This window comes from Cynocephalus volans, chromosome 8, assembly GCF_027409185.1.
Source record: "Cynocephalus volans isolate mCynVol1 chromosome 8, mCynVol1.pri, whole genome shotgun sequence".
Lineage (NCBI taxonomy): Eukaryota > Metazoa > Chordata > Mammalia > Dermoptera > Cynocephalidae > Cynocephalus > Cynocephalus volans.
In genome coordinates this window covers 138,570,703-138,596,409 of record NC_084467.1, presented here as the reverse complement: position 1 = coordinate 138,596,409, position 25,707 = coordinate 138,570,703, and the positions used below count along the sequence as shown (strand labels likewise).

At 36.7% G+C, this 25,707-nt stretch overlaps 3 protein-coding genes across 3 annotated transcripts in view; 2 read left to right on the top strand and 1 right to left on the bottom strand.

Annotated features, from left to right (window-relative positions):
• The window catches only part of LOC134384398 (testicular spindle-associated protein SHCBP1L-like), a 29,036-nt gene that overhangs the window by 2,118 nt on the left and 1,211 nt on the right, over nucleotides 1–25,707 (top strand). The window contains exons 2-6 of the mRNA XM_063105922.1: nucleotides 1,767–1,955; nucleotides 7,146–7,251; nucleotides 22,614–22,767; nucleotides 23,963–24,213; nucleotides 25,064–25,186. Of these exons, the coding sequence (XP_062961992.1) occupies nucleotides 1,767–1,955; nucleotides 7,146–7,251; nucleotides 22,614–22,767; nucleotides 23,963–24,213; nucleotides 25,064–25,186 (823 nt within the window). The remainder of the gene's footprint in view (nucleotides 1–1,766; nucleotides 1,956–7,145; nucleotides 7,252–22,613; nucleotides 22,768–23,962; nucleotides 24,214–25,063; nucleotides 25,187–25,707) is intronic.
• LOC134383306 (protein NipSnap homolog 2-like) lies at nucleotides 8,513–10,877 on the top strand. The gene is made up of 2 exons (XM_063104215.1): nucleotides 8,513–8,565; nucleotides 10,352–10,877. Exons 1-2 carry the CDS (start codon nucleotides 8,513–8,515, stop codon nucleotides 10,875–10,877), a joined length of 579 nt encoding a protein of 192 aa, XP_062960285.1.
• Nucleotides 18,848–21,240, bottom strand: LOC134384734 (polyadenylate-binding protein 1-like). Its single transcript, XM_063106440.1, has one exon. The coding sequence runs from the start codon at nucleotides 21,223–21,225 to the stop codon at nucleotides 19,315–19,317; it is 1,911 nt and encodes a 636-aa protein (XP_062962510.1). The 5' UTR covers nucleotides 21,226–21,240; the 3' UTR covers nucleotides 18,848–19,314.

The following is a 25,707-nucleotide window of genomic DNA, read 5'->3' as shown; positions in this document are numbered from 1 at the left end:
GGAATCTTAACCCTTGACTTGGTCTTGTCAGCACCACACTCTCCCAAGTGAGCCAAGGGCCGGCCCTGTGTCATCTACTTTAGGTGTAGATAATTGAATATTATAGTTCCAAATGCCTTAATGTCTACGTTAGTGAAACAGTGATGTACACAGTAGTGAAAACAGTTATTAACACATTTATTTTCCTTCTGTTTGTACTTCAGTTCCAAAAGTTCAGCATTAAATTGGCTTTAGTTGTATTTATACCTCGATCACAGTTCTGCTCCTTGGCATGAGACCGAGACGGGAAAGTGAGACACACCTGTGAAAGCCCAGCCTAAGTCTCACATAGAGGGATAAGAACTTTTAGTTTAGTTATAGTTTTTAAATTAAATAAACAATTTGTTTGAAGTATAACTTGATAATGATAATTTTAAAATTTGCTAAAAGATTTTTCTAGCTGAAAGATTTTTGGTCAGTTAGGTCTTTAGCTACAACGAGGTGTTGTGTTTCTGTCCATAGAACATGCGCGGGTTAACACGTGGTCCCTGTCATCTTTTCTAGCCATCCTCAGTGAATGTGCCTGGGCTGTGGGGTGGGTGGCTGCTGATGAGGCTGCTATTCTTCTGCACTGGACACAGCCCAGCATGTGCCCAGTTCAGGAGTGTCCGTAGAGTCTTCTTTGAATATAAAGCATAGAATAATAATCGCACTCCAAATATGTTATCCTCTTTACCTTTCAGCTCGTTGCCTCTTCCCTTGAGTGAGGCGCTGCCCCTAACCTAAGACAACACACTTGTGTTATCAGTAACGTGTCTAGAGGGAGCTGTACACACACAAGGACTCTGTCTCTTTCACCCTGGGACCCGGGCCCTTGTTTCACCCAAAGTGAACTCTGCAGGTGACCTGTAGAGACATCAGAGGAAGTCACCTTCACGGTGGTTTTCCTTATCAAGTTTTTTCCTTTATTTTTCAGAGATGTAACTTTTCTACCCTACTGTTTCTCTATCTTCAAACACTCTCCTCATTGTAATTTGAGAAACAAAAGGATTTTTTTTATATTCAATGTTCTTTTCTCTTCATTTTTTGGTTGCTTTTTTGAAACTTAATTGATTATACATATTTGTGGGGGACAGAGTTGACTATCAATATTTGTGTATAATATGTGATGGCCAAATCAGGATAATTAGCTTATTCATCATTACAATACATAAACAAAAGCATAATTTTAAGGGGATATTTTGGTACTCATGTTGAAACCCTGGAGATCTTTGTAAAATTAAATTTATGCATTTATCTTTTCCAAACCCAGGCACTTCCTTCCATCAGATGGATTTCCAGCCTACTGGCAGGCAGTTATTTCCTAAACTGTTAGTATGGTAGATCTTGTGGTCTCTGATTTGAGCAAATCCAGAACTGGAAACCACATATCCCACTGTGTACAGATTGCTTTGAAGTTATTTCAGGATTCACGAAAGCGTCTTCTACATGTCTTTTTCTGCCCTGTATGGGTTTTTCCAAAGGTTAGGTTTCTTCTTTTTTTTTTTTTTTTGGAACCTTGTCAGTCTCCCCCCACCACTCAATCACCACTTAATAAGTGTGGTCAGCTTGTTTTAAGGTGCTTAAAATTCATTGATGTTTCCAGGAACTTTTGGATAAATTGACCACCTGTTGGCCACCTGCTCAAGTTTTCCCAGGGTCTACCCGGGACAGGCTTCTATGCCCAGGGCTTGTTTTGAGTGCCCACAGCCAGTTGGGTGCTGTGATTATCCATTTCTCATTCTCAGTGCAGTCGCTTCAATCCGGAGGGCCTGGCTTGACCAATGCGCAGAGGACTTCCAAGAACCCCCTCGCTTCCCGTGCTTACAGAAGCTGCTGGATTACCTCAAACGGATGATGCCAGGCTCTGACCCAGAGCGAAGAGCACAAAACCTTCTTGAGCAGTTTCAGAAGCAAGAAGTGGAAACTGACAGTGAGTACTGCGTTTGCTCACAGAGAAAAGCTAGATTCTGATTTCCAGCCTCCATGTGGAGGAAAGCTCTCCCTGTACTGGTTGACTAGGAAAGCTTGGGGCCCTCAGAAGACAAGCTGCTGGAGGATTGACATGGGCGTAAAATTCTCAAGGTTATTGACGTGCTAATTACAGAGCCTTACAGCTTTAGAGCAGAGAGGGTGTTTTTCAAGACCACCTAGTCTGCTCCCCATTTTATAGATGAGAAAACAGTGGAAACTGTGGCTCCGAGAAGTTAAGTAATTTCCTAGGGTTTCTTCTGTTACCAAGAAGAAGAGGGTATTTTTAAGATGTCAGTTTGACCCAAATTGATCGATAGGTTCAGTGCAACCCCAGTGAAAATCCTAGCAAACTATTTTGTAGATATTGACAAACTGTTTCTAAAATTCATATGGAAAGTCAAAAAACCTAGAATAGCCAACAAAGAGGGAGGACTCATACTACTACCCAATTTTAAGCCTTTCTGTAAAGCCATAGTAATCAAGAAAGTGTGGTCTTGGTAAAGAATAGATACACAGATGAATGGAACAGAATAGAACGTTCATATATAGTCCAGAATAGAGAGTCCACACAAATAGTTGACGATCTTTGACAAAGGCACAAAGGAAATTCAATGGAGAAATTATATTCTTTTCAGCAAATAGTGCTGGAATAACTGAACATCCATATTAAAAAGCATGAATGTAGACCTTTCACAAAAATTAACTTGAAGTGGTCCATAGACCTAAACATAAAACTGAAAACTTTAAGACTTGTGGAATAAAATATAAGAGGAAACCTAGGTGACCTTGGGTTTGGCAATGAGTTTTTAGATACAACCACAACTGTGTCATCCATGAGAGAAAAAATTAGTTGAACTTTATTGAAATTAGACCTGCTCTGCAAAACACACTTACCAGAATCAAAAGACAAGCCACGGATTGGGAGAAAATACTTGCAAGACACATATCATATAAAAGTCTTATATCTGAAATATATAAAGGTCTCTTGAAACTCAAGCATAAGATGACAACACAATTAAAAATGGGCAAAAGACTTGAACAGACATTACACCAAAGAAGATACATGGGTAGCAAATATGCATATAAAAAGACACTCAACCATTTTTCATTAGGGAATTGCAAATTAAAACATGGAGATACGACTACATACCTATTAGAATGGCTGAAATCCAAAAACTGATAAGACGAGTTCTGGTGAGGATATGGAGCAACAGGAACTCTCACTCATTGTTGGTTGAAATGCAAAATGGGTACCACCTCTTTGAAAGGCTGTTTGGCAGTTTCTTATAAAGCTAAACATAATTTAGCCATAGCACCCAGCAATTGCACTCCTAGTTGGTATTTACCTAACCTGAAAACTTATATTCACATAAAAACCTGCACAGACATAAAAAGGATCATAAAGGAATACTATGAACAATTCATGCCAACACATTAGGGAACCTAGATAAAACAGGCAAATGCCTAGAAAGATAAAATCTACCAAAACCAATTCAAGCAGAACATAAATTCTGAACGGATCTATAACAAGTAAGTTCATTGAATTAGCAAATGGAAAACTACCCACAAAGAAAAGCCAAGAACCAGATGTCTTCACGGATAAATTCTAATGAAAGTTTAAAGAAGAATTAACACTAGTTCTTCAAAAACTCTTCCAAAAAATAGAAGGAAACACTGTCCCAACTCATTCTATGAGTCTGATATTACTCTGATACCAAAACCAAGGACATCACAAGAAAACTATAGACTAATAAATGAATTTAGATGCAAAATTCTCAACAAAATACTAACAAACTGAGTCTGTTCACATACAAAAAGGACAAAACACTATGACCAAGTGGGATTTATCCCAGGAATGCAAAGTTGTTTGCATCATATCGAAGAGATACCTGTACTCCCATGTTTATTGCAGTGCCATTTACAATAGCCAAAAGTTGGAACCAGCCTAAATGCCCATCGGATGAGCGAATAAGGAAAATGTGGTATATCTACACAATAGAATATTACTCTGCTGTAAAAAGAAGAATGAAATACTACCATTTGCAGCAACATGGATGGACTCAGAGGAAATTATACTGAGTGATTATAAGCCAGGCACAGAAAGAGAAATACCACATGTTCTCACTTATATGTGGGAGCTAATAGAAATAAATAAATAAGTATACAAACAAGGTGGGGGGGGACACACAACAATCACAATAATTCCTTGAATTTGTTAAGATAAGTGAACAGATATGATGTTGATGGGGTGGTGGGTAAAGGGGAGAGAGAGTGGGGGAAAAGGAATTGGTAAAGGGACATGAAAATCAGCTACAGTGCATATTGATAAATTAAAATGAAAAAATGAAAATCAATCAATATAATACGATATTAATAGAATTTTTTAAAGTCACGTGATCATCTCAATAGACACAGTAGAAGCATTTGACAATTCAATACCCTTTCATGATAAAAACTTTGAAGAAACTTGTTATATAATGGAGTTTCCTCAACCTGTTTAAAGTCATCTATGAAAAATCCACAACTTCACACTTTGTGGGGAAAGAACGGATGTTTTCCCCCTACAATCAGGAATTAGACAAGAATGTTCCCTCTTGCCATTTATATTCAAATTGTACTGGAGGTTCTAGCTAGAGCAGTAAGGCGAGAGAAAGAAAAGGCCTCCAGATTGAAAAGGAAAAAGTAAGATTATCTCTACACAGATGACATGATCTTGTATATTAAAAATCCTATAATGAAATGCTACTCAGCAATATAAAGAAACAAACTGCTAATACACACGGTAACATGGATGGATCTCAAAAATAGGCTGAGTGAAAAAAGCCAGACCCAAGAGTGTATAGTATATTATTCCACTTTATTTATTTGTTTATTTCTTTTTGGTAGCTGGCTGGTAGACAAGTCCCATTATTCCACTTTAAAATTCCATTAAAAAATTCCAAGAAAGGTGTGGAACAACAGGAACTCTCATTCATTGCTGCTGAAAATGCAAAAGGGTACGGTCACTTTGGAAGACAGGTTGGAAGTTTCTTACTAAACTAAGCATACCCTTACCATACGATCCAGCAATCAAATTCCTTGGTATTTACCCACATGAATTGAAAACGTGTATCCATACAAAACCCCTGCACACTGATGTTTATAACAACTTTATTCATAATTGCCAAAACTTGGAATCAACCAAGATGTCCCTCAGTAGGTGAATGTGTAAATAAACTGGTATGTCCAGACAATGAAATGTTATTCAGCACTAAAAAAAAAAAAAAAAAAAAAAAGACCTAGCAAGCCATGAAAAGACATGAAAGAAGCTTAAATGCATATTACTAAATGAACAAATTTAATCTGAAAAGGCTACATAAACTGTATGGCTCCAATTATATGATATTCTGGAAAAGACAAAACTATGAAAGCAGTAAAAAGATCGGTGGTTGCCAAGGATTAGGGGAGAGGGAGGGATGAATCGTCAGATCACAGAGGATTTTTAGGGCAGTGAAACTACTCTGTGTGATACTATAATGGTGGCTACATGTCATTATATATTTGTCTAACCCCCAAGAATGGACTGTGCCAAGAGTCAACCCTAATGTAAACTAAGGACTTTGGGTGATAATGATGTGTCAGGGTAGGGTCACCAATTGTAACAAATGTACCACTCTGGTACTGGGGGTCAATAGTGGGGAAGGTTGTGTGTGTATAGGAACAACGGGTGTATGGGAATTCTATGTAACTTTTGCTCAATTTTGCTGTGAATCTAAAACTGCCCTAAAAAATAAAATCTATTTTAAAAAATTTCAAGAAAGGGAAATCTATAATGACAGAAAGCAGATCAGTGTTTACCTGGGAGTGTGTGTAAAGGATGGCTGCAATGATGCATACAGAAACTTATCAGTATGATGGAAAGGTTCTATATCTTGATTATTGTGATTTTGAGTTAAATGGGTATGAACTTTTGTGAAACCTCATGGAACAGTTAACTTAAAATGAGTATATTTGATGTAAATTATACCTTAATAAATTTAATTTTAAAAAACTCACTTATATACCTTCGATTTAAAACTAACATAGCATGATAAATTGCTATGGTTTCCTCAATATTTAGGATGCTTTACTCTTGGAGCAGCTGGTAATTTGGTACATGATGAAAAAATGCATGAGCAGTTCTTTATCTCTCAAGATCAAAACCACTTGCTTAAATGGGTATAAAAATGCTGAGTGGCTTGATTTTTAAATGTCTGAGAAAACTTGGGGAGACACTGCTAATATGTTGAACTTCAAATTTTAATAATTTGCACAGAAAATTCTTAGAAACAATTCCCTGAAATATTATGCTTTACTAAAATATTTGATAACTGAGATACAAGCTAAAAATACTGGCACTTAAAGCTGCATCCCCTTAGCATCAAGCAATAATCAAACTGTAGAGAACCCAAAAAATGATACCTAAGGAGATTGTTGGTAAATCTATACCTACTGGCAAAGGATTGTTGTCCCTTTTGGCTGATAGTAATTATGAAAGACAATAGTTAGAGTGAAATTTTTTCTCTGACTTTGCTTTGGAGACACTTAAATGATTAAGAAACGGGAAACAGGAAAAATAAAGAAAAGCGGAAAGAAGAGAAAGAAAGGAATTAATTAGAAATGCTGAGCAGCAAACAATATGAAAACAACTAAGAGAAGCCATAATAGTTCTGCTGCGAGGCTAACAGCCAGCTCCTCTATGGAAACCATATCCTTTGAAACAAAACAATCTATGAATTGAACAAAGTATCAAAAATTAGGTATGTCCCAAAACACTTTTATGCCTCAGTATCACAGACATCACCATCTCTGTTTTGTGTGAGTCTACAACTCAGTGGATTATGAAAGTATAATCAGGAAAATTTTCTACAGGAAGGTTGAGGTGGCTGAGGCAAAGGTTGTAGTAGGTTGTGTACAGATTTCCAGGTACAATCCATTACAATAACAAGATTTTAGAGTTTAAAGGTAAAAAGATCTTAATCATTACATCACTCTCAAGTTGCTCATTACTCTCAAGGAGCTTATAATTAATGAAACGTTTCTTAAAGATGCTTGGTACCAAGTTTTTATTTACTGGGTAGAAATAGAGTATTTTTCATGTTGATTTAATCACAAATAAATATTTTTAACTATAGAGTTCATGGACCTTTCTTTCCAAGAATTCTGAGGCGTAGGAAAGGAAAAAGAGACTTTGGAAAGACTATAACACATATTGTAGCAAAAGCGATGACTACTGAAATGGTAAATATACTTTATTCTTATTTGTTCATTTAAGTTTTAGCTGCACATATTCAGAAAAGAAGTTCTTGTCTGATTCATTAATGCCTTATTTTCCCCATTACATCCAGTTCAGCAATTGGCATATAATAGGTACTAAATAAATTAACGTTGACTACAATTTACTGAGTACTAAGCTTGTTGCCAGGTACTATGCTCGTTGCTATTGGGAGGCTGAGACACAGATGTAAAAAAAGATTGCATTCAGGGGAGATACAGCATTGAACGATACCCACAGTCTTGCTTCTTCATACATTCAGCCAATTTTGGAGATGTGGACAAGTAAGCAGACAATTACAATCAAAGCACAAAATGATAAATGCTATGATAAGGGTATGTATAAGGAGCACATAGAATGGCGATATAAGACAGAATTAGGAATTCTGGCAATGCTAGCTAGAAGAAATAACTCAGCCTAAACCTGAAGGATGAATATCAATTTAGCCAGCCCAAGAGCAAAAAGTGTTCTAAGCCAAGGAGTAAATATTTCTATTTCACTGGACCTCTCAGTAGCATTTCACAGCTCTCTCCTTGAAATATTGTCTTCCTTTGTTTTTTACTATACTGGTTTTTATCCTCTCTAGGTGCTTTTTTCCTCATACCCTCTAAAGTATGGGTACTTGTCTTTTTACTGCTCTATATTATCCCTAAGTGATTAATCTTCTCCCATAACTTCATTTATATATATTTGTAATCCAAAATGTACATCCACAGCCCAGACTTTTTGTTCTAAGCCCCAAGCCTACATGGCCGACTGCCTATTGCTCATCACCACTTGATTGTCTTGCAAGTACTTCAACTCAGATGTCTGCAATTAAATTCATGATCATATTCATTGACTTGCTTATATTCTGTAGTTCTCTGTTTCAGTAAATGGCACAACCATCTACCCGTTGCTAATTACAGTTTTCTGGGAGTGTTTTTCCTCCTAGCCTTCATCACCTTCGTACACTCACTTTTCTCCCTTACTTTAACCCCACATCCTTGTGTAAGCCGTATTGTTTCTTCCACCTGCTGAGCCACTGCTCTTCAGGTCTGAATTTAAATGTTATTTCCACAGAAAAAGGCTTTCTAAACCTCTCAGAACACATTAGACAGCTATATACAATTACAGCACCCTGCACTTTTCCTTACTGGCACTTCCCCATATCATGACTATATATAGTACTTTTTGTGGCTATCTATTGACTGTCTCTGTCGCTCAAATATGAGCTTCTTACGAGCAATGAATGTGTATTTACCACTCCTGGAATCACCTAGCATGATGCTTGGCACATGGTGGGTGCCCATCAGTTTTTGTTGAATCAGTAAATGAGTGTATATGTGACAAGAGAGTATGGTGCATATGAGGAACTGAAAGAAGTCCACCAAAGCTGGTCTTTAAAACCTAAGAGGACAGTGGTGAGAGATAAAGCTGGCTTATTAGACAGCTATCCTACCCATTTTTACCATTTTCACTAAAGTTTAATTTCCTTTTAATTGCTTATTGGATTAGACCATTCGATAATGTTAATTATTCTACCAATATCTTTGTAAACATCTTTTAAAACATCTTTGTAAGAAGTAAGGTATAGGTTTTGCTTTTATCCCAGCCTTATGTTGTCATTTTCACTTTACTTCTCACTTTTGCTTTCATATCTGTTCTGGCTTCATTTTCTTCACTTTCCTATTGGACAGTGAGAAATTTATTTTATTTTTATCCAGCACTTTGCTATCCTGTCTTCATTTGTGTAATTATCCCTGAACTTTAGAGGTCAGGTAAATGAGAGGAGGACTACAGAGGAGCCGGCATCATCAGCTTCTATTTTATTTAGATCTTTGGTTTTAAATTTATCTTTGAGGTTGACAAATTGGTTTGATAGTCATCATAGCTATGCACATAGCCTTTAACAATTTCCTCAGCTTGGAAGATACTTTACTCAGAATTCTTGCTCTATACTCTCCCTGTAGTAAGTTTTACCCATGCCCATCATCTTTACAAAGTGGTGTGTGGAAAGACATGGACTTTGTAGTAAGATAGCTCCAATGTTCAAATACCCTACCTGAGATCATGTGATAACTATGCAGTCTTGGGCAAGCTGCATAACGTCTCTGAACCTCAATTTCCTTATTTGCAGAGTGCTTTAAAGAGAGAGAGAAAAAAATTGTGTACTGGCCTGGTTGAGAGCATAGGCTTTAAGACCAAACTGCCTGGATTCCTGGCTTTGCCACTTACTAGTTATATGATTTTCAACTAGTTACAAGGGATCTTCAAAAAGTTCATGGAAATATTCACATTATCTTTCATTTTATTTTTTTACAAACTTTTTGAAGTACACTCATATTTAACCCATCCGTGCTTTTGTCCTCAAATGTAAAATGAAGATAATAATACTGTTCCATATTTACAGAGTTGTTGTAAAGATTAAAAACGTACGTATTTGTAATATGCTTAGAATAATGATGTAGTGGACTGAATTATGTCCCCCAAAATTCCTTGAAGCTTGAATTGTGTCCCCCAAGTTTTATGTATTAGAAACTTAGCCCCCACTGTGACTATTCAGAGAGTGAGAAATCCTATTATGGCAGTTGAAAGGTGGAGCCTTGAAGAGGTGATTGGATTGCAGGACCATAGTGTAGTGAATAGATTAAAAATGGTAGTCAGGGTAATGGTTCTGAGCGCTTTCAAAGAAGAGAGTTTGACTTCCGCTCTGTCTGCTCTCTGTGCTTCCACCTCATTGTAATGTGAGACCCCTGGGTCAGTGTCGCCAACACCAGATGGACTTTGGACTTCCCAGCCTCAGAAACTGTAAGCAATAGGACCGGGACTGCCAAGGTAGGGGGACCGAATCTCCCCAACCTGCCCCGGGTCCGGCGGGAGCAGCCCCGAGTCAAGGAAAGGACGGCGGCCGCTCAGCCAGGCTTGCGTGCCACGAGCAGCCCGGGTGACCAAAGCCACATAATGTCAATAGTTCGTTCATCCGTCCATGCCAAATGGATCGTGGGGAGAGTGTTTGGGACAGCAATGCAAAAAACTGCTAAAGTGAGAGTGACCAGGCTTGTTCTGGATCCCTATTTATTAAAGGAGATTGACATCCTCCAATAACAGACCTCGAGAAGACAGCTGGTTAAAATCCTTATTTGTCCGGAAAGTTGATCCAAGAAAGGATGCTCACTCTAATCTCCTAGCCAAAAAGGAAACAAGCAGTCTGTACAAATTACAGTTTCACAATGTTAAACCGGAATGCCTAGAAGCATACAACAAAATTTGTCAAGAGGTGTTGCCAAAGATTCATGAAGATAAACATTACCCTTGTTCTTTGGTGGGAACTTGGAACACGTGGTATGGCGAGCAGGATCAAGCTGTTCACCTCTGGAGATATGAAGGTGGCTATCCAGCCCTCACGGAAGTCATGAATAAACTCAGAAAAAATCAGGAGTTTGTGGAATTTCGTAAGGCAAGAAGCGACATGCTTCTTTCTAGGAAGAATCAGCTGCTATTGGAATTCAGTTTCTGGAATGAGCCTGTCCCACGGTCAGGACCTAACATATATGAACTCAGGTCTTACCAACTTCGACCAGGAACCATGATTGAATGGGGCAATTACTGAACTCGAGAGAATAATATGATGGATCCTCCTTCCATATCTATTACTCACCTTCAATAATTATCAACACATGGCCAATCTTATTTAGATCTAACTCCCTTGTAGTGGATTGAATTATGTCCCCCTAAAATTCACTGAAGCTTGAATTGTGTCCCCCAGGTTTTAGGTATTAGAAACTTAGCACCCACTGTGACTATTAAGAGGATGGAAAATCCTATTATGGTAATTGAAAGGTGGAGCCTTGAAGAGCTGGTTGGATTGCAGGACCATGCAGTAGTGAATGGGTTAATAATGGTGGTCAGGAGTGTGATTCTGAGGGCTTTAAAAGAAGAGGAGAGTCTGTCTCTGTCTCTGCTCTCTGCTTCCACCATCTTGCAATGTGAGGGGTCACTGTCTCCGCCACCAGATGTATTCCTTGGACTTTGGACTTCCCAGCCTCAGAAATTGTAAGCAATAGTTTTTTTTTTTCTTAAAAATTACCCAGTTCCAAGTATTTTGTTATAAGCAACAGAAACGGACTAATACATCCCCCAACCAAGATTATTTGGAATAATCCTTGACAATACACTGTTTCATCCATAAATATTTCAGTATATATCTGTAAAAGATAAGGACTCTCTTAAAAAAAAAAAAAAAAAAGCCACCAGTAATTCATGAGGTTATTTTATATACTTCTTAAATGTTATCTTTTCTGAAATGTTGCTTTTGTTCCATAAACAGAGCACCTCAGTATTATGGTTGCTTCTTTTCCTTCTTAGTTTGAGTAGCAGAATACCAATTTTTCCCCAAATTGATCTGTATGTTCAACACAATCCCTATCAAAATTTCAGCACTCATTGGTAATGCAAAGGACCCAAAATAGCCAAAACAACATCGAAAAAGATAAACGGAGTTGGAGGACTGACTACAAAGCTAGAGTAGTCAAAATAGTATAGTCCTGGCATAAGGATAGGCATACGGATCAGTGGAGTCGAATTAAAAGTGTAGAAATCAGCCCTTACATTTATAAGCAATTGATTTTTGAAAATGTGCCAAGAATTCAGTGGGGAAAGGATAGTCTTTTCAAAAAATGATCCTGGGACTACTGGATATCCTTGCAAGAAGATTAATTTGTACCCCTACCTCATATTATATATAAAAATTAACTCAAAATAATCATAGACATAAATGTAAGAGGTAAAATATAAAACTTTTAGAAGAAAACATAGGAGAAAATGTTTGTGACCTTAGGTTAGGCAAAGAGGTTTTACATATAGCACAAAAGTATGATCCACAGAAGAAAATAAAATTGATGAATTAAAATTCATCAAAATTAAAAAACTCCTTCAAAGGACATCATTTTAAAAATTTAAATGGTAACTCATAGACTTAGAGAAAATATTTGCAAATCATATATCTGATAAGCAACTTGTATCCAGAATATATAAAGAATTCTTACAGCTTAAGAATACAAACAACCCAATTAAAAAATGGGCAAAGGACTTGAATAGACAGTTCTACAAAGAAGATACACAAATGGCTGACAAGCATATGAAAAAATGCTCAACCTCTCTAATCATAAGAGAAATGCAAATCAAAACCTCAATAAGATAATGCCTCACACCCGTTAGGATGGCCACTATCAAAAGAGCAGATCAAGGATGCAGAAAAATTAGAACCTTTGCACACTGTTGTTGGGAATATGAAATGGTGCAGCCGTTATAGAAAACTGTGGAGGCTCCTCGAAAAAATTAAAAATGGAATTACAGTACGATCCAGCAGCCCCACTTTTGAGTATAATATCCAAAAGAATTCAAAGCAGGATTCTGAAAAGATGTTTGCACACCCATGTTCATCACAGCGTTGTTCACAGTAGCCAAGAGGTGGAAGCACCCAAATGTGCATTGGCAAATGAATGAATAAGTACATAGACTATTATGCATCCTTAAAAAAGAAAGAAGTTCTAGCCTGCTGGGGTGGAACCTGGTACAAAAAAAATTTTTTTTAAATAATAAAAAAAAATTTTTTTAAAGAAGTTCTGTTGCATGCTGCAACATGGATGAACCTTGAAGACATCGTGCTAAGTAAAATAAACCAGTCAGAAAAGGACAGCACATGATTCCACTCATATGAGGTATCCAACACAGTCAAAATCATAGAAATAGAAAATGGAAAGATGGTTGTCAGGGGCTAGGCGGGGGGTGGGGGAGAGGCAGTTGGTGTTTAATGGGTATACAGTTTCAGTTTTGCAAAATAAAAAAGTTCTGGAGATCTGTTACACAATAATGTGAATATACTTGATACTACTGAACTGTACACTTAAAAATGGTTGACAGTTAATTTAATGTTATTGTTTTTACCACAATAAAAAATGAGTAAATAAAATTTTTTTAAATTAAAAAAAAAAAAAAAAAGAAAAGAAACTGTAAGCAATAAATTTTGTTTTCTTTATAAATCACCCAGTTACAAGTATTTTGTTATAGGCAATGGAAACAAACGAATACAAATGCCCTGAACATAGTAAATGCTCAATTAAGAGTTGACCACCTGTTCCAGTTCCTGAACTAAAGTTAAACATTAGTAATTCTCCCAGATTTAGAGAAATAGCGGTGTCTCCACTGTTGATCACAGGCCTCTCTGCGGCTCCTTCTTTCATTCTAGAGGCAGTATAGTATGGTGGTGAAGAACACAGACTTGGAAACCTGGGTTTGACTCACAGTTTTGCTTCTTAAGATTTGTATGAGATTAAGTAAATTACATGGTTTCTCTTATTTCCTCATCTGAAAAAGAGTAATGAAGTCTATACCATAGGGTGTTAGGCTTAAGTAAAATAATTTACATAAATCTTTTAGCTAAATGCCTAGCACTTACAAACATATCAATTGCTATTGTGATTTCTATTACGCTATTCATGTCCAAATAATGTAGCCATTATTGTCAGATTTTTCCTCTAGTGCTACAAAAGGTAATAACCATGTCTGAAAATATACCCAGTACAAAGAATTCAATTTATTTCCTTCCAGTCATATTACTCTGATAGGGACACTTATCCTTCCTAGTGCCTTAAACTTGATCCTGTTCAGATATAACAAGTTAGTACAAGTTTAATGTGCTGTTAGGTTTGGTTGGCTAAAATTTATTGAGGACTTTTGCATTAAGATTTTTGCATTAGGTAGTCATAAGAAACATTAGTCTATAGTTTTCTTCCAGTGTCTTTGTCTAGCTTTATTATCAGAGAATGCTGGCCTCAGAGAATGAGTTAGAAAGTGTTCTCTCGTATTTTTTGGAAGAATTTGAGAAGAATTGGTGTTAATGGCTCTTTAAATGTTTGGTAGAGTTTACCAGTTGAGCTGTCTGGTCCTGTACTGTTGGGAGGTGTTTGATTACTGATGTAATCTCTTTACTTGTTATTTGTCTGTTCAGATTTTCTATTTCTTCTTGAATCCATTGGAGTAATTTGTGTGTTTTTAGGAATTTGTATACCTAATCCTTATTGGTGTGAGATCAGCGTATTTGCTGGTGTGCAATTGTTCATAGTATACTCTTACAATCATTTTTATTTCTTTAAAGTCAGTAGCAATGTCCGTACTTTTATTTCTGATTTTAGTTATTTGTACCTTCTTTTTGTTTGTTTGTTTGTTTGTCTTTTTCGTGACCGGCACTCAGCCAGTGAGTGCACCGGCCAGTCGTATACAGGATCCGAACCCGAGGCGGGAGTGTCGCCGCCGCGCTCCCAGCGCCGTGCGCCACGGGCTCGGCCCTGTACCTTCTTTTTTTAGTTTAGCTTGTTTTGTACATTTTGTTGATCTTTTCAAAGAACCAACTTTTGATTTCATTAGTTCTATTGTTTTTCTATTCTCTATTTTATTGATGCCTTCTGTAATCTTTATTATTTCCTTTCTTTTGCTGCCTTTGGGTTTAGTTTGCTCTTCTTTTTCCAATCCTCAAGATGTAAAGTTGGGTTGTTGATTTGAGATCTTTCTTTTTTAATGTATTTACCGCTATAAATTTTCCACTCAGCTCTGCTTCTGCTGCATCCCATAAGTTTGGATACGTTGTGTCTTTTCTTTCATTCATCTCAAAGTATTTTCAAATTTTCCTTGTGTTTTCATCTTTGATTAATTGGTTGTTTAAGAGTATGTTGTTTAATTTCTATATATTCCTGAATTTTCCAGTTTTCTTGTTGTTACTGATTTCCACTTTATTTTAACCATGGTCAGAGACGATCTATGTATTGAGACTTGTTTTGTGACCCAACATATGGTGTATCCTGTGGTATGTTCCATGTGCATTTCAGAAAAATGTGTATTCTTTTGTGTTGGGTGTGAGTCTGCATGTGTGTTAAGTCTAGTTTGATTATAGTTTTCTGTTTTCTTATTGATCTAGACGTTGTAGTTATTATTGAAAGTGTGGTATAGAAGTCCTCAACTATTATTGTGGATTGTCTACTTCTCCCTTCAATTCTGTCAATGTTTACTTCATATATTTTGGGACTGTCTTCTTCATGAATTAATTCTTTTGTCAATCTATTATGTCCTACTTTGTCTCTAACAACAATTTTTGATTGAAGTTTATTTTGTCTAATATTAATATAGCCATCTCAGCTCTCTTTTGATTACCATTTGTGTGGAATATCTTTTTCTATCATTGCACTATTAACCTATATGTGTGTTTGGATCTAAAGTGAATCTCTTGTAACATCATATAGCTAAATTATTTCTCTTTATCCTTTCTATCAGTCTCTACTTTTTAATTGGTGATCTTGATTCATTTACATTTAGACTGATTACTGATAAGGGGAAGTACTTCTGCCATTTTGCTATTTGTTTTCTACAATATCATTTTTTTGTTATTCAACTCCTTCAATACTGTCTTCTTTTGTGTTTGATGATTTTTTTTTCCGGTGTACCATTTTGATTTGTTCCTCATTTCCTTTTGTGTATATTATTTAGTTATTTTCTTGTTGGTTACCAAGGGGATTATAATTCACATTCTAAATTTATGATAATCTAGTTTGAATTGATACCAACTTAGCTTCAACAGCATATAAAAACTCTGCTCCTGTACAGCTCTGTCTCCCCTTTATGTTGTTATTGTCACAAATACATCTTCATACATTGTCTGCCCATTAATATGTATTTATAATTATTGTTTTATGCATTGTTCTTTTAAATCATACAGTAAACTAAAAGAGGAGTTACAAACCAAGAATACAATAATACTGTCTTTATATTCACCCATGTAGCTACCTTTATCAGAATTCTTTATTTCTTTATATGGCTTTGAGTTGCTGTCTATTATTCATTTCATTTCAGTCTGAAGGACTCCCTTACAAGAAATGCTTTTCTGGGAATGTCAGTTTCTTCTTCCTTTTTAAAGGATTGTTTTGCTGGATTTCTAATTCTTGGTTGACAATCCCCCCCCCCGCCCAGCACTTTATATCATCTCACTGCTTTCTGGCTTCCATGGTGTCTGATGGCAAATCAGCTATTAATATTATTAAGGCTTCCTCATATGTAATGAATTGCTTTTCTCTTGCTGCTTTTAAGATTCTTTGTCTTTGGCTTACTTTAATTGAGATGTATCTTGGTGTGTTATTTATTTGTGTTTATTCTACTTAGAGCCCATTGAGCTTCTTGAATGTGTAGATTCATGCCTTTCACAAAATTTGGGAAGATTTTAGTCATTATTTTTTCAAATATTCTTTCTGTCCCTTTTTCTCTTTCCTCTCCTTCTGAGACTCCCATAATATTCATATATATACTGGTATGCTTGATAGTGTTCCACTGGTCCCTTTGTCTCTGCTCATGCTTTTATGCCCTTTTCTTTCTGTTCCTCAGGCTGGATAATTTCTAATGTCATCCTACTATCAAGATTGCTGATTCTTTCTTTAGCCAGCTAAACTCTGCTGCTGAACCTGTACAGTAAAATTTTCATTTTATCTACTGTATTTTTCAGCTACAGAATTTCTGTTTGATTCTTTTTTATCTCTTTAATTATATTCTCTATTTGTTCATACATTGTTCTCTTGGTTTCCTCTAGTTCTTTGTCCATGGTTGCCTTTAGCTCTTTGAGCATATTTAGGACATTGATTTAACATTTTGTCTGGCAAGTCCAAAGTCTTCTCTGGGCTTGTTCAATGATAGTTTCTGAGAATTTCTTTTTTTTTTTTTTTTCTCCCTTTGAATAGTATAGGTCACAGTTTCCCGTTTTTTTTAAATATCTTGTAATTTTTTATTGAGAACTGGACATTTTGGATATTAAAATGTGTGGAAATCAAATAGTACTCTTGTCAGGGTTTGTATTGGTTGTGGGAGACTAAATTTGTTTGTTTGTTTAATGACTTTTTCAAACTACTTTTGCAAAGGCTGTATTCCTTTTTTGCATGACAAGTTAAGTCTCTGTCATGTTATCTCTGTTATATTATCTCAGAGTGACCTGATAGAGATTTTCCTAAATGCCTGCAGGTAAAAATAAAAAAAAGCTCTCCTAGTCTTTTCAGACTGGCTGAGCTGAGGCACTCTAAAGCTTAGCCAGGTTGCCTAAAAGTCTGCTTTGGCTTTTGCCTCCTGCTTGTGCAGGGCCCAAAGATCAGCCACAGGTTCAAGCCTACGGTCCTCTCAGATCTCTTGTGAGCATTTGACCAGCCCTGGGCATGTGCATTTCACTACAGATTCCCCTGTATAGGAAGTAGTCCTTTCAAGCCCTTATTCCTTCAAGAATATTCCTTCCCAGTCTCTTCCTTTGAGGGCTTTTGCTTGCCTCTTTCTCTGTCCCTTTTCCCAGGCAACTAAAGGAAGTATATGTCTTTAAATGTTCTCATCGGATGCTGCCTACAAAGCTGGTCCAGCCTGAGGGAGTGAAACAAAGGTCAGTTTCTTTGTGTCGGTTCTTCAGGGAACTGTCAGTATGCACAACCACAGTATTTAGAGAAAAAGATCCGTGTTGCACCCCACCTTATCCTCTGCAAGCACCAGCAAGCCACACCAAGAGTGCAGGCTGCCATCCCCACTGCTGCTGCTGAGATAGGAAGTGGAGGATGGTAGGCAGGTAAGAAAAAAATGCCACAGTGCTTTCTTACTGACTTTTAGCAGCCTCTTCATTAAGCACTCCCTTCTTTGCTGTGTTTGATTAGATCCTAGAGTTCTAAAGAGTTGAATCTGTCAGTGTTTGCAAAGTTAACATTGGCTTCAGTGGAAGCAATTCTTGGAGCTCTCTTTACCATTTCTGTGACCTCACCTCTTTCTTATATCTTTAACCTCTCCTCTTTATTCTTGAATACATGAGACATATTCAATTCTATTTTAAGTAACAAAACAATATGTGCCTTAAACACCACACCTCTATATCTTCCCTTGCAGAGCAAAACTACTTGAAATATTTATCTGCACTTATCTCCTTTTCTTTCACATTCATGTGTCTGCTCACTGTGATCTAGCTTCTGCCTCTAGAATACCCCTGAAAATGCTGTTGTGGTCCAGTGGGCCTTCCTGGGGCCAAATGCGGTAGGCACAATGGAGCATTACCATTTTATGTAATATTTTGAGACAAATAATACATTGAGACATATTCAGTAGGTTTGCTGATTTAGGAAAGATTAGAAGTTTCACATATATCGGGAAAAAAATGTTCAGTCTCGCATATCAAAGGAATGTAAATGGAAACAAGGCACGGTGAAGATTTTTTGTTTATCAAAGTGGCAAATTTTTTAAAAACAATTTTAATGCTTTGTATTGATGAGTTTGCAGCAAATGAACATTCTCAAACCAATTTTTAATTGATTAAACTTTTCTGGAGAGCAATTTGGCAATGTGTATCCAAGAGGCTTAAAATGTTTATACCTTTTGATTCAGTAATTCCCTGTCTATTAATTTATCCTAAAGAAATAACTAGAAGCATGCATAAGGATTTATTTTTTGTAGTATTTTCATAATATTGAAAAATTGTAAACAATCTAAATAAGAGTAAGAAAATCATGATATAAATTCTTTTTTTTTTTCACTGTTTAAGGAATTTTTATTAAAGCAAGAATTTTATAATCCAAATTATGTTTCCTTGCTCAGTTATCAATCCTGTTACCTCAAACAGAACTGACATTCTGAGCTATTCCACAGTAAAGAATTACAAAATTAAAGAAAGGAATGCTTTAAATTTTTGTACTTTGCTGAAAATTCTTTTTCTTAGGGTCTATAAAACATTAATTTGTTTTTATATTTTACTATTTTTTTGTGTGTTTTTTGTTGTTTTTAAATCAATAAGTAATCTAGGACTAGCATTATGTTTGCTAGACCTGGCATTTGCTCGGTACATAAGGTTCAAAGTTTCCTTTCCTTTTTTTTTTTTTTTTTTAAATTTATTTTATATTTTGCAATGTTTTTTTTCCATAATATTTAAGTTTTTCAATGTTTAGATATTTTTCTTCGGTGAAGCACAAGTTTCTTTTCGTGGTCCCTGATCAATTTTAAACAGTTGGAACACCAGTGGCACTGTTAACTGCTTTCTGGGCAGCCTCTTTAGCTTGGTGGGCTTGTAGTACAGCTACAGCTTCATCAACCTTAGAACGGAGAGATTCTGGAGACTCAAGCATATGAAGCAGTTCTGAATTATCAATTTCCAACAACATGCCAGTGATTTTACCAGCAAGAGTAGGGTGCATGGCTTGAATAAGAGGAAAGAGCCGTTCACCCAACATTTGCTTTTGCTCTTGAGGAGGGGCAGATGCCAACATGGAAGCAGTCAAAGGTTCCTGACCTTGTACATGAACAGCAGGCTGTTGCATGGTAACTTGTGGCTGTGCATTAAGATGTTGTTGAGGATTGCGAACTCCCGCAGCATATTTGTACTGTGGAACGGTGCGAACAGCAGGAGTAGCTGCAGCAGCAGCAGCTGCAGGACGTGGACCCAGTGTCTGTGTTGATGTGTTAGCAACACGCTGTGTCGACATGACTCGTGGAACCTGTGAAGAAGCTGGTCTCATAGTACTAAATGGTGGTCTAGGAGCGGCTGGGCGGATAGCACCGGGCATATTTTGGAATGGATGAGGTCTGGCACCCTGAGCAGTCCAGCGAGGACTTGGTCTTAGTTGAGCAATTTGGCTAGGAGGATAGTATGCAGCACGGTTCTGAGTCTGTGGGATAGCTGCCATGAAGTAACCTGAAGGAGGTGCTGGCTGGTAGGGGTTGATCACAGGGTTGGGCACAGCTCGTACACTTGCCATTCTCTGCATATACTGGTTAGTGAGGTGAGCCTGGCGTTCTTCTTTGCGCTGAGCTAAAGCTACATACAATGGCTTGGTGGCCACAATTCTACCATTCATTTCTGTAACTGCTTTAGTGGCTTCTTCTGGGGAGGAGAAACATACAAAACCAAACCCTTTGCTGCGACCACCCTCCATCATAACCTTTGCACTAGTGATTGTACCAAATGGAGAAAACTCTTTCCGGAGACGTTCATCATCAATACCATCATCAAGATTTTTCACATAAAGATTAACACCCTGGTATCTGGTGATCCTATCTTGCTCCATCTGTTCAAATTTGCGCTTAAGTTCCGTCTGCCGTTCCACTTTTTTCTGAGCTCGACCAACGTAAATTTGTTTTCCATTGAGCTCCTTTCCATTCATTTCATCCACAGCTTTCTGTGCATCTTCATGCCTTTCAAAGCTTACAAATCCAAATCCTTTGGATTTTCCACTTTCATCAGTCATTACTTTCACACTTAAGGCAGGTCCAAACTTGCCAAAGAGATCCTTAAGGCGCTCATCATCCATATCTTCTCCGAAATTCTTGATGTAAACATTGGTGAACTCTTTTGCCCTAGCTCCAAGTTCAGCTTCTCGTTCCTTACGAGACTTAAATCGTCCAACAAATACTTTGCGATCATTTAGAAGCATCCCATTCATTTTTTCAATAGCTCTTTCAGCTGCTTCCTGTGTCTCAAAATGTACAAATCCATAGCCTTTGGAACCATTTTCATCACAAACCACCTTACATGAAAGGATGTTACCAAAAGCAGAAAATGTATCATACAGTGCTTTATTATCAATGGATTTGTCCAAATTTTTAATGAATATGTTGCCTACTCCACTTTTGCGAAGTGATGGATCGCGCTGAGACCACATGATGCGAACTGGCTTGCCCTTTATAACATCAAAATTCATGGTGTGCAAAGCACGCTCCGCGTCCGCCGGCTGCTGGAAGTTCACATACGCGTAGCCCAAGGAGCGGCGGGTGATCATGTCCCTGCAGACCCGGATGGAGAGGATGGGCCCGGCCGGGCTGAACTTCTCGTAGAGCATCGCCTCGGTCACGTCGGGGTGTAGGTCCCCCACGTAGAGCGAGGCCATGGGGTAGCTTGGGGCGCTGGGGTTCATCTCGGCACGGCTGCCCGCAGGGCCACAGGCCGCGACGGCCGCAAGACGGGGTCGATCGCTGCCGCTGGTTGCCGGCTGCCGGCTGGGAGCGAGGGTGGCGGTGTCGGGTCCGGGCAGCGGGAAGGCCTCGGTCTCTTGGTTCCTTCTTGGAGCTGCTGCGGGGCCGCGGGCGGGCGGGTCGGTCTCGGCTGCTTCACCGGGTTATTTTATAAAAGAGGAAAAAAAAAAAAAAAAAGTCTCCGGCGGGGGAGACGCGGATTTTTTGTAAAATTTTTTTGGGTTTTTTAAAAGATTTTTAAAGATTTTTTTTGGATTTTTTAAATAATAAATGTGTGTTCCGAGCCCGGAGCACACACTCCGCACTCTCAGCACTAACCGCCGGGGAGAAGGGGATGATATAAATTCTGAGACATCTGTATAATTATGTAATCACTAAAAATTGGGCTTTGAAAAAATACTTAAAGACATGGGGAAATGTAATATAATGTAATTAAAAAATAAGAATTCAAAAGTATATCCAGTTTATGATATGATATATTGGTATATGAATAAATGAATATATGTGTGGGAAAAGTAATAGAAGGAAATGTCTATGTAAACAAAGGTTTTATTTAAGTAAAAGTTTACAATTTTTCCTTTCTTGTTAAACTTGCTTTCATTCTGTATGTTTTTAAATAACAAACAAGCACCACTTTTATAATAAGAAAAAAGATTTATGAATGATAATTCCCTTTCCATTGGAATAACAGAATAATAGGCTTTTTTTTCAGAATATATTTTTAGTTTCCAAATTTATACCTGAAGCTCTTCACTCTTCAGGCCACTGATAGTGAAATTGTCTCATCTTTTCTACTCCCAGTGCAGATTCTTGGTACTTTTTATTTTTAGCTCCAGAATCTTTAATATATAATATTTTATTGATTTACAAAATTGGTGTGTCAGTTTGAGTGAAAGAAAACAAATAGTGCATAGGAACAAGCGTGAGATCTGGTGTCATACAGATGTGGACCTAAAGCTCGGCTGCATCACTCCTCACTCTGTGTCCTTGGGCGACTCTTTTAATCCCCGTGAGCTTCAATTTCCTTAGGCTTCTAGCAGGGATAAATGATGACTTATCTCGAAGAACCGCTGTGAGGCTTAGTAGGTAATATGTAAAGTTCAAAGTATGATTTCTGGCAAATGGCTCATACCTAGTATTTAATAACTATACAATTATTAGTGATTGTAAAGAAAATTTCATTTCATCATTTCCTGAGTTGATGGACTGATACGTTAAGCGTTTAATGAACAAATACCGTATAGGAAAGGCTTTGGGGAAAAGCACTGATTAAAATGATATGTTTCAGTTTAACTTATTGGAGAAGGTGCACTGTTTTATGTCTTCTTAGGTGAAGGACTTATCGTCAGACACACTTCTCCAACAGCATGATGATTTGGATTTGGCTTTGGATCGCTGTTATAGTGGAGATACAGTAGTTATTTTTCCAGGAGAATATCAAGCTGCAAATCTGGCTTTATTGACTGATGACATCATTATAAAGGGTTAGCAGGGCATTCTTTGTAGGTTTTTACAGCAATGTATATTGGACTAATTTTGTATTATAAACATGCTTAATGGAATTATTGGAAATTCGAAGAGTTTATATTTCATGAGAATCCTTATGTGCTTTTTACCTATTCCGTAAGATGTGTTTATATTTTCTATTGGCTCCATCTACATTTTTACCAAAACGACTTTTTTCTTATCTATTTCTTTCTTTCTTTCTTTTTTTTTTTTTTGTGTGTGTATCGTTTTTCGTGACCGGCACTCAGCCAGTGAGTGCACTGGTCATTCCTATATAGGATCCGAACCCGCGGCGGGAGCGTCGCCACGGGCTCGGCCCTTTCTTATCTATTTCCACTGTTCTTTATATCACTTTAGTAAGAAAACCCAGATGTAAGGTTATATTAACAGCATCTCCTCAAAAGGACTAATTTACTTGCTAACTTAGAAAAGCAGCATTTAGTAAATTTCTTTTATGATCTTGACATATTTAGTAACTCTAATTCTACCCTTTTAACTTTGAAGTAAGGATATTCCCATTGTCTAGCGAAAAGAGCAGTTGACTTAAACCTTACCTATCTATTGGAAAATCAAGCAAAATGTTCACTATATTTTGATTATTTTAATAAGTAGTATTTTGCTGAGCTATATGGGTAATAAGGATCATATAAGCAATTTCAAAAATCTGTAGCCTTCTTTGAGAATCCAACCTCTCATTTTTGGGTGTGTTGTTAAGTTTAAATAATTGCTTTGACTACTATAGAGCAAAATTAGGGGTATGATTACTTAATCTAAGTTAATTCAAAAGTCTCTGCCAGTCTTTTCTAGTTATAGTAATTAATTACAGTTTTGAAACTAGGTTAGGCTATGGTATACTTTTTGTATCTTAGACATTTTGTACATGACTGCTGACTGTAAGATTTGGGGAAATATACAGCAGAATGAGTATGTTGAATAAATACCAAAGGTACATTTAGATTGATTATAAACCCACATTTTTCCATCATGGCATCAAAATATAGACAAAAAATTACATTACAGTTAAGCATCTACTTAGTTAACAATGGGATAAGTATGTAACTTGTTTAAAATATTTGAAAAGAAAACAGTAAGAGCAAGCATTATTGAATGAATAAAGGCCTTTAAACCTGGGGATTACTGACTTAATTATGTATTTTTGTCTCTATGAATCAGGAATTGGAAAGAGAGAGGAAATTATGATTACTTCTGAACCTTCTCATGACAGTTTTGTTATGTCCAGAGCTGACAATGTAAAACTAATGCATCTGTCTTTGATACAGCAAGGGACGGTTGAAGATATCGTGGTAGTGGAATCTGGTCACACGACTCTAGAAAACTGTATATTAAAATGTGAAGGAACAGGAGTGTGTGTTCTCACAGGGGCCGCTTTGACAATTACAGACAGTGAAATAACTGGTGCCCAGGTATTTCATTCTATAAAAAGTACAGCTTTATACTTTAAGTGATCTTAATATGCAAAGCGTAACAATTTCTCCATCTTTGAAAGGAATTATAATAAAACTTGGAAACTGGTAGAAATCAACAAAACGAGGATAAGTACAGCATGTCATAGTACACTTAGGAAAAGAGAACTGCCTAAGTCCAAAGTAAGGAATCATTACCTTTAAGTGTGATTTTCAAAACATCCAGAAATTAGTGGCTAGAAAACAAATCATGAGCCAGTTACTTGAAGGCTTATTTAAGAAGAAATAAGGACTTACAAGCTCTCAGACATTGCTGTAAATATTGTGCTTAGTTCTGACAGCTTTTGAATAATCAGGACATAGAAAACTTGAGTCTTCAGATAACATTCACCTAGATCATTAAAGTACCAGAGAATTGAATGAGAAAAAGGTGTAAAGGAAGAAGAAAAACAAGAGGATCTTTTAAAGAATGACTTTTTCATTTCCACTTAAAATGAGGAAATACACGTTAGCAGCACTGTGGAGGATTTACAGTAGGTACAAATTTTTATTACTGAAACAATTGCTTATAGAGGTTTTGGACTCCCTTCTAAAGAATTTGAGTGGGAGAATAAGGTAACGAACTATATGACCTCAACCTTCCTTCTAGGCCAAATGATTCTGTAACAGAGATTTCGTTTTCAACATTTGTAAACATTCTCTCTGCAATAAATTGTTGCATTTATTATCACATATATTCACGTAACTTAGTGTTTAGATTGCTAATATAGAATTACAGTTTTCAAGTGTAAAGAAAATTGTGGAGGATTTGTGTGTTTTGTAGATTGTTTTATTTGCTTTTAATTGACAGGGTGCTGGTGTTGAACTATATCCTGGGAGCACAGCCATTTTGGAAAGGAATGAAATTCATCACTATAATAATCTCAAAACCAGTGATAGTTCGAAAAGCACTTTAGGTGGAGTTAACATGAAGGTATTCTCTTTTCTTAATGTAGAATCATTGTAAGACTAGTAATTTGATAGTAAAATGTTAGTTTTAGTCTTAAAATTTAGTCTAAATGCTATCATTGATTTGGAAAATAGTATAAGTAATAATTAAAATATGGTTAAATGATGTCTGATGGGAAACAAGTTTAGCCTTATAATTTAATAATTTCAATTTAAACTTCTAGCAAATAACTTTGCACATGAGAAAGTAGATAGGTTTTGCTCTTTTAAAAATATTTTAGATTTTTCATCATCAGATCTATAATACATTTTGGAAAGTAAAGCAAATTAAGAGAATAATAATATATAAAGAAACACTTCAAGTATTACCTTCATAGTTGTGTAAAATGATTTAAGCTAACCAACTAAAACATTAATAGCAATAATTTATAGGTAAAATGTCTTCCCATTTTTTTTTTTTTTTTTTTGCTTCTGTAAATCCTTTCTAGGTCCCTCTAGGCTTGTATAGTTAATACGTTTTACGTTTATGATGTTTTCCCCTAGAAC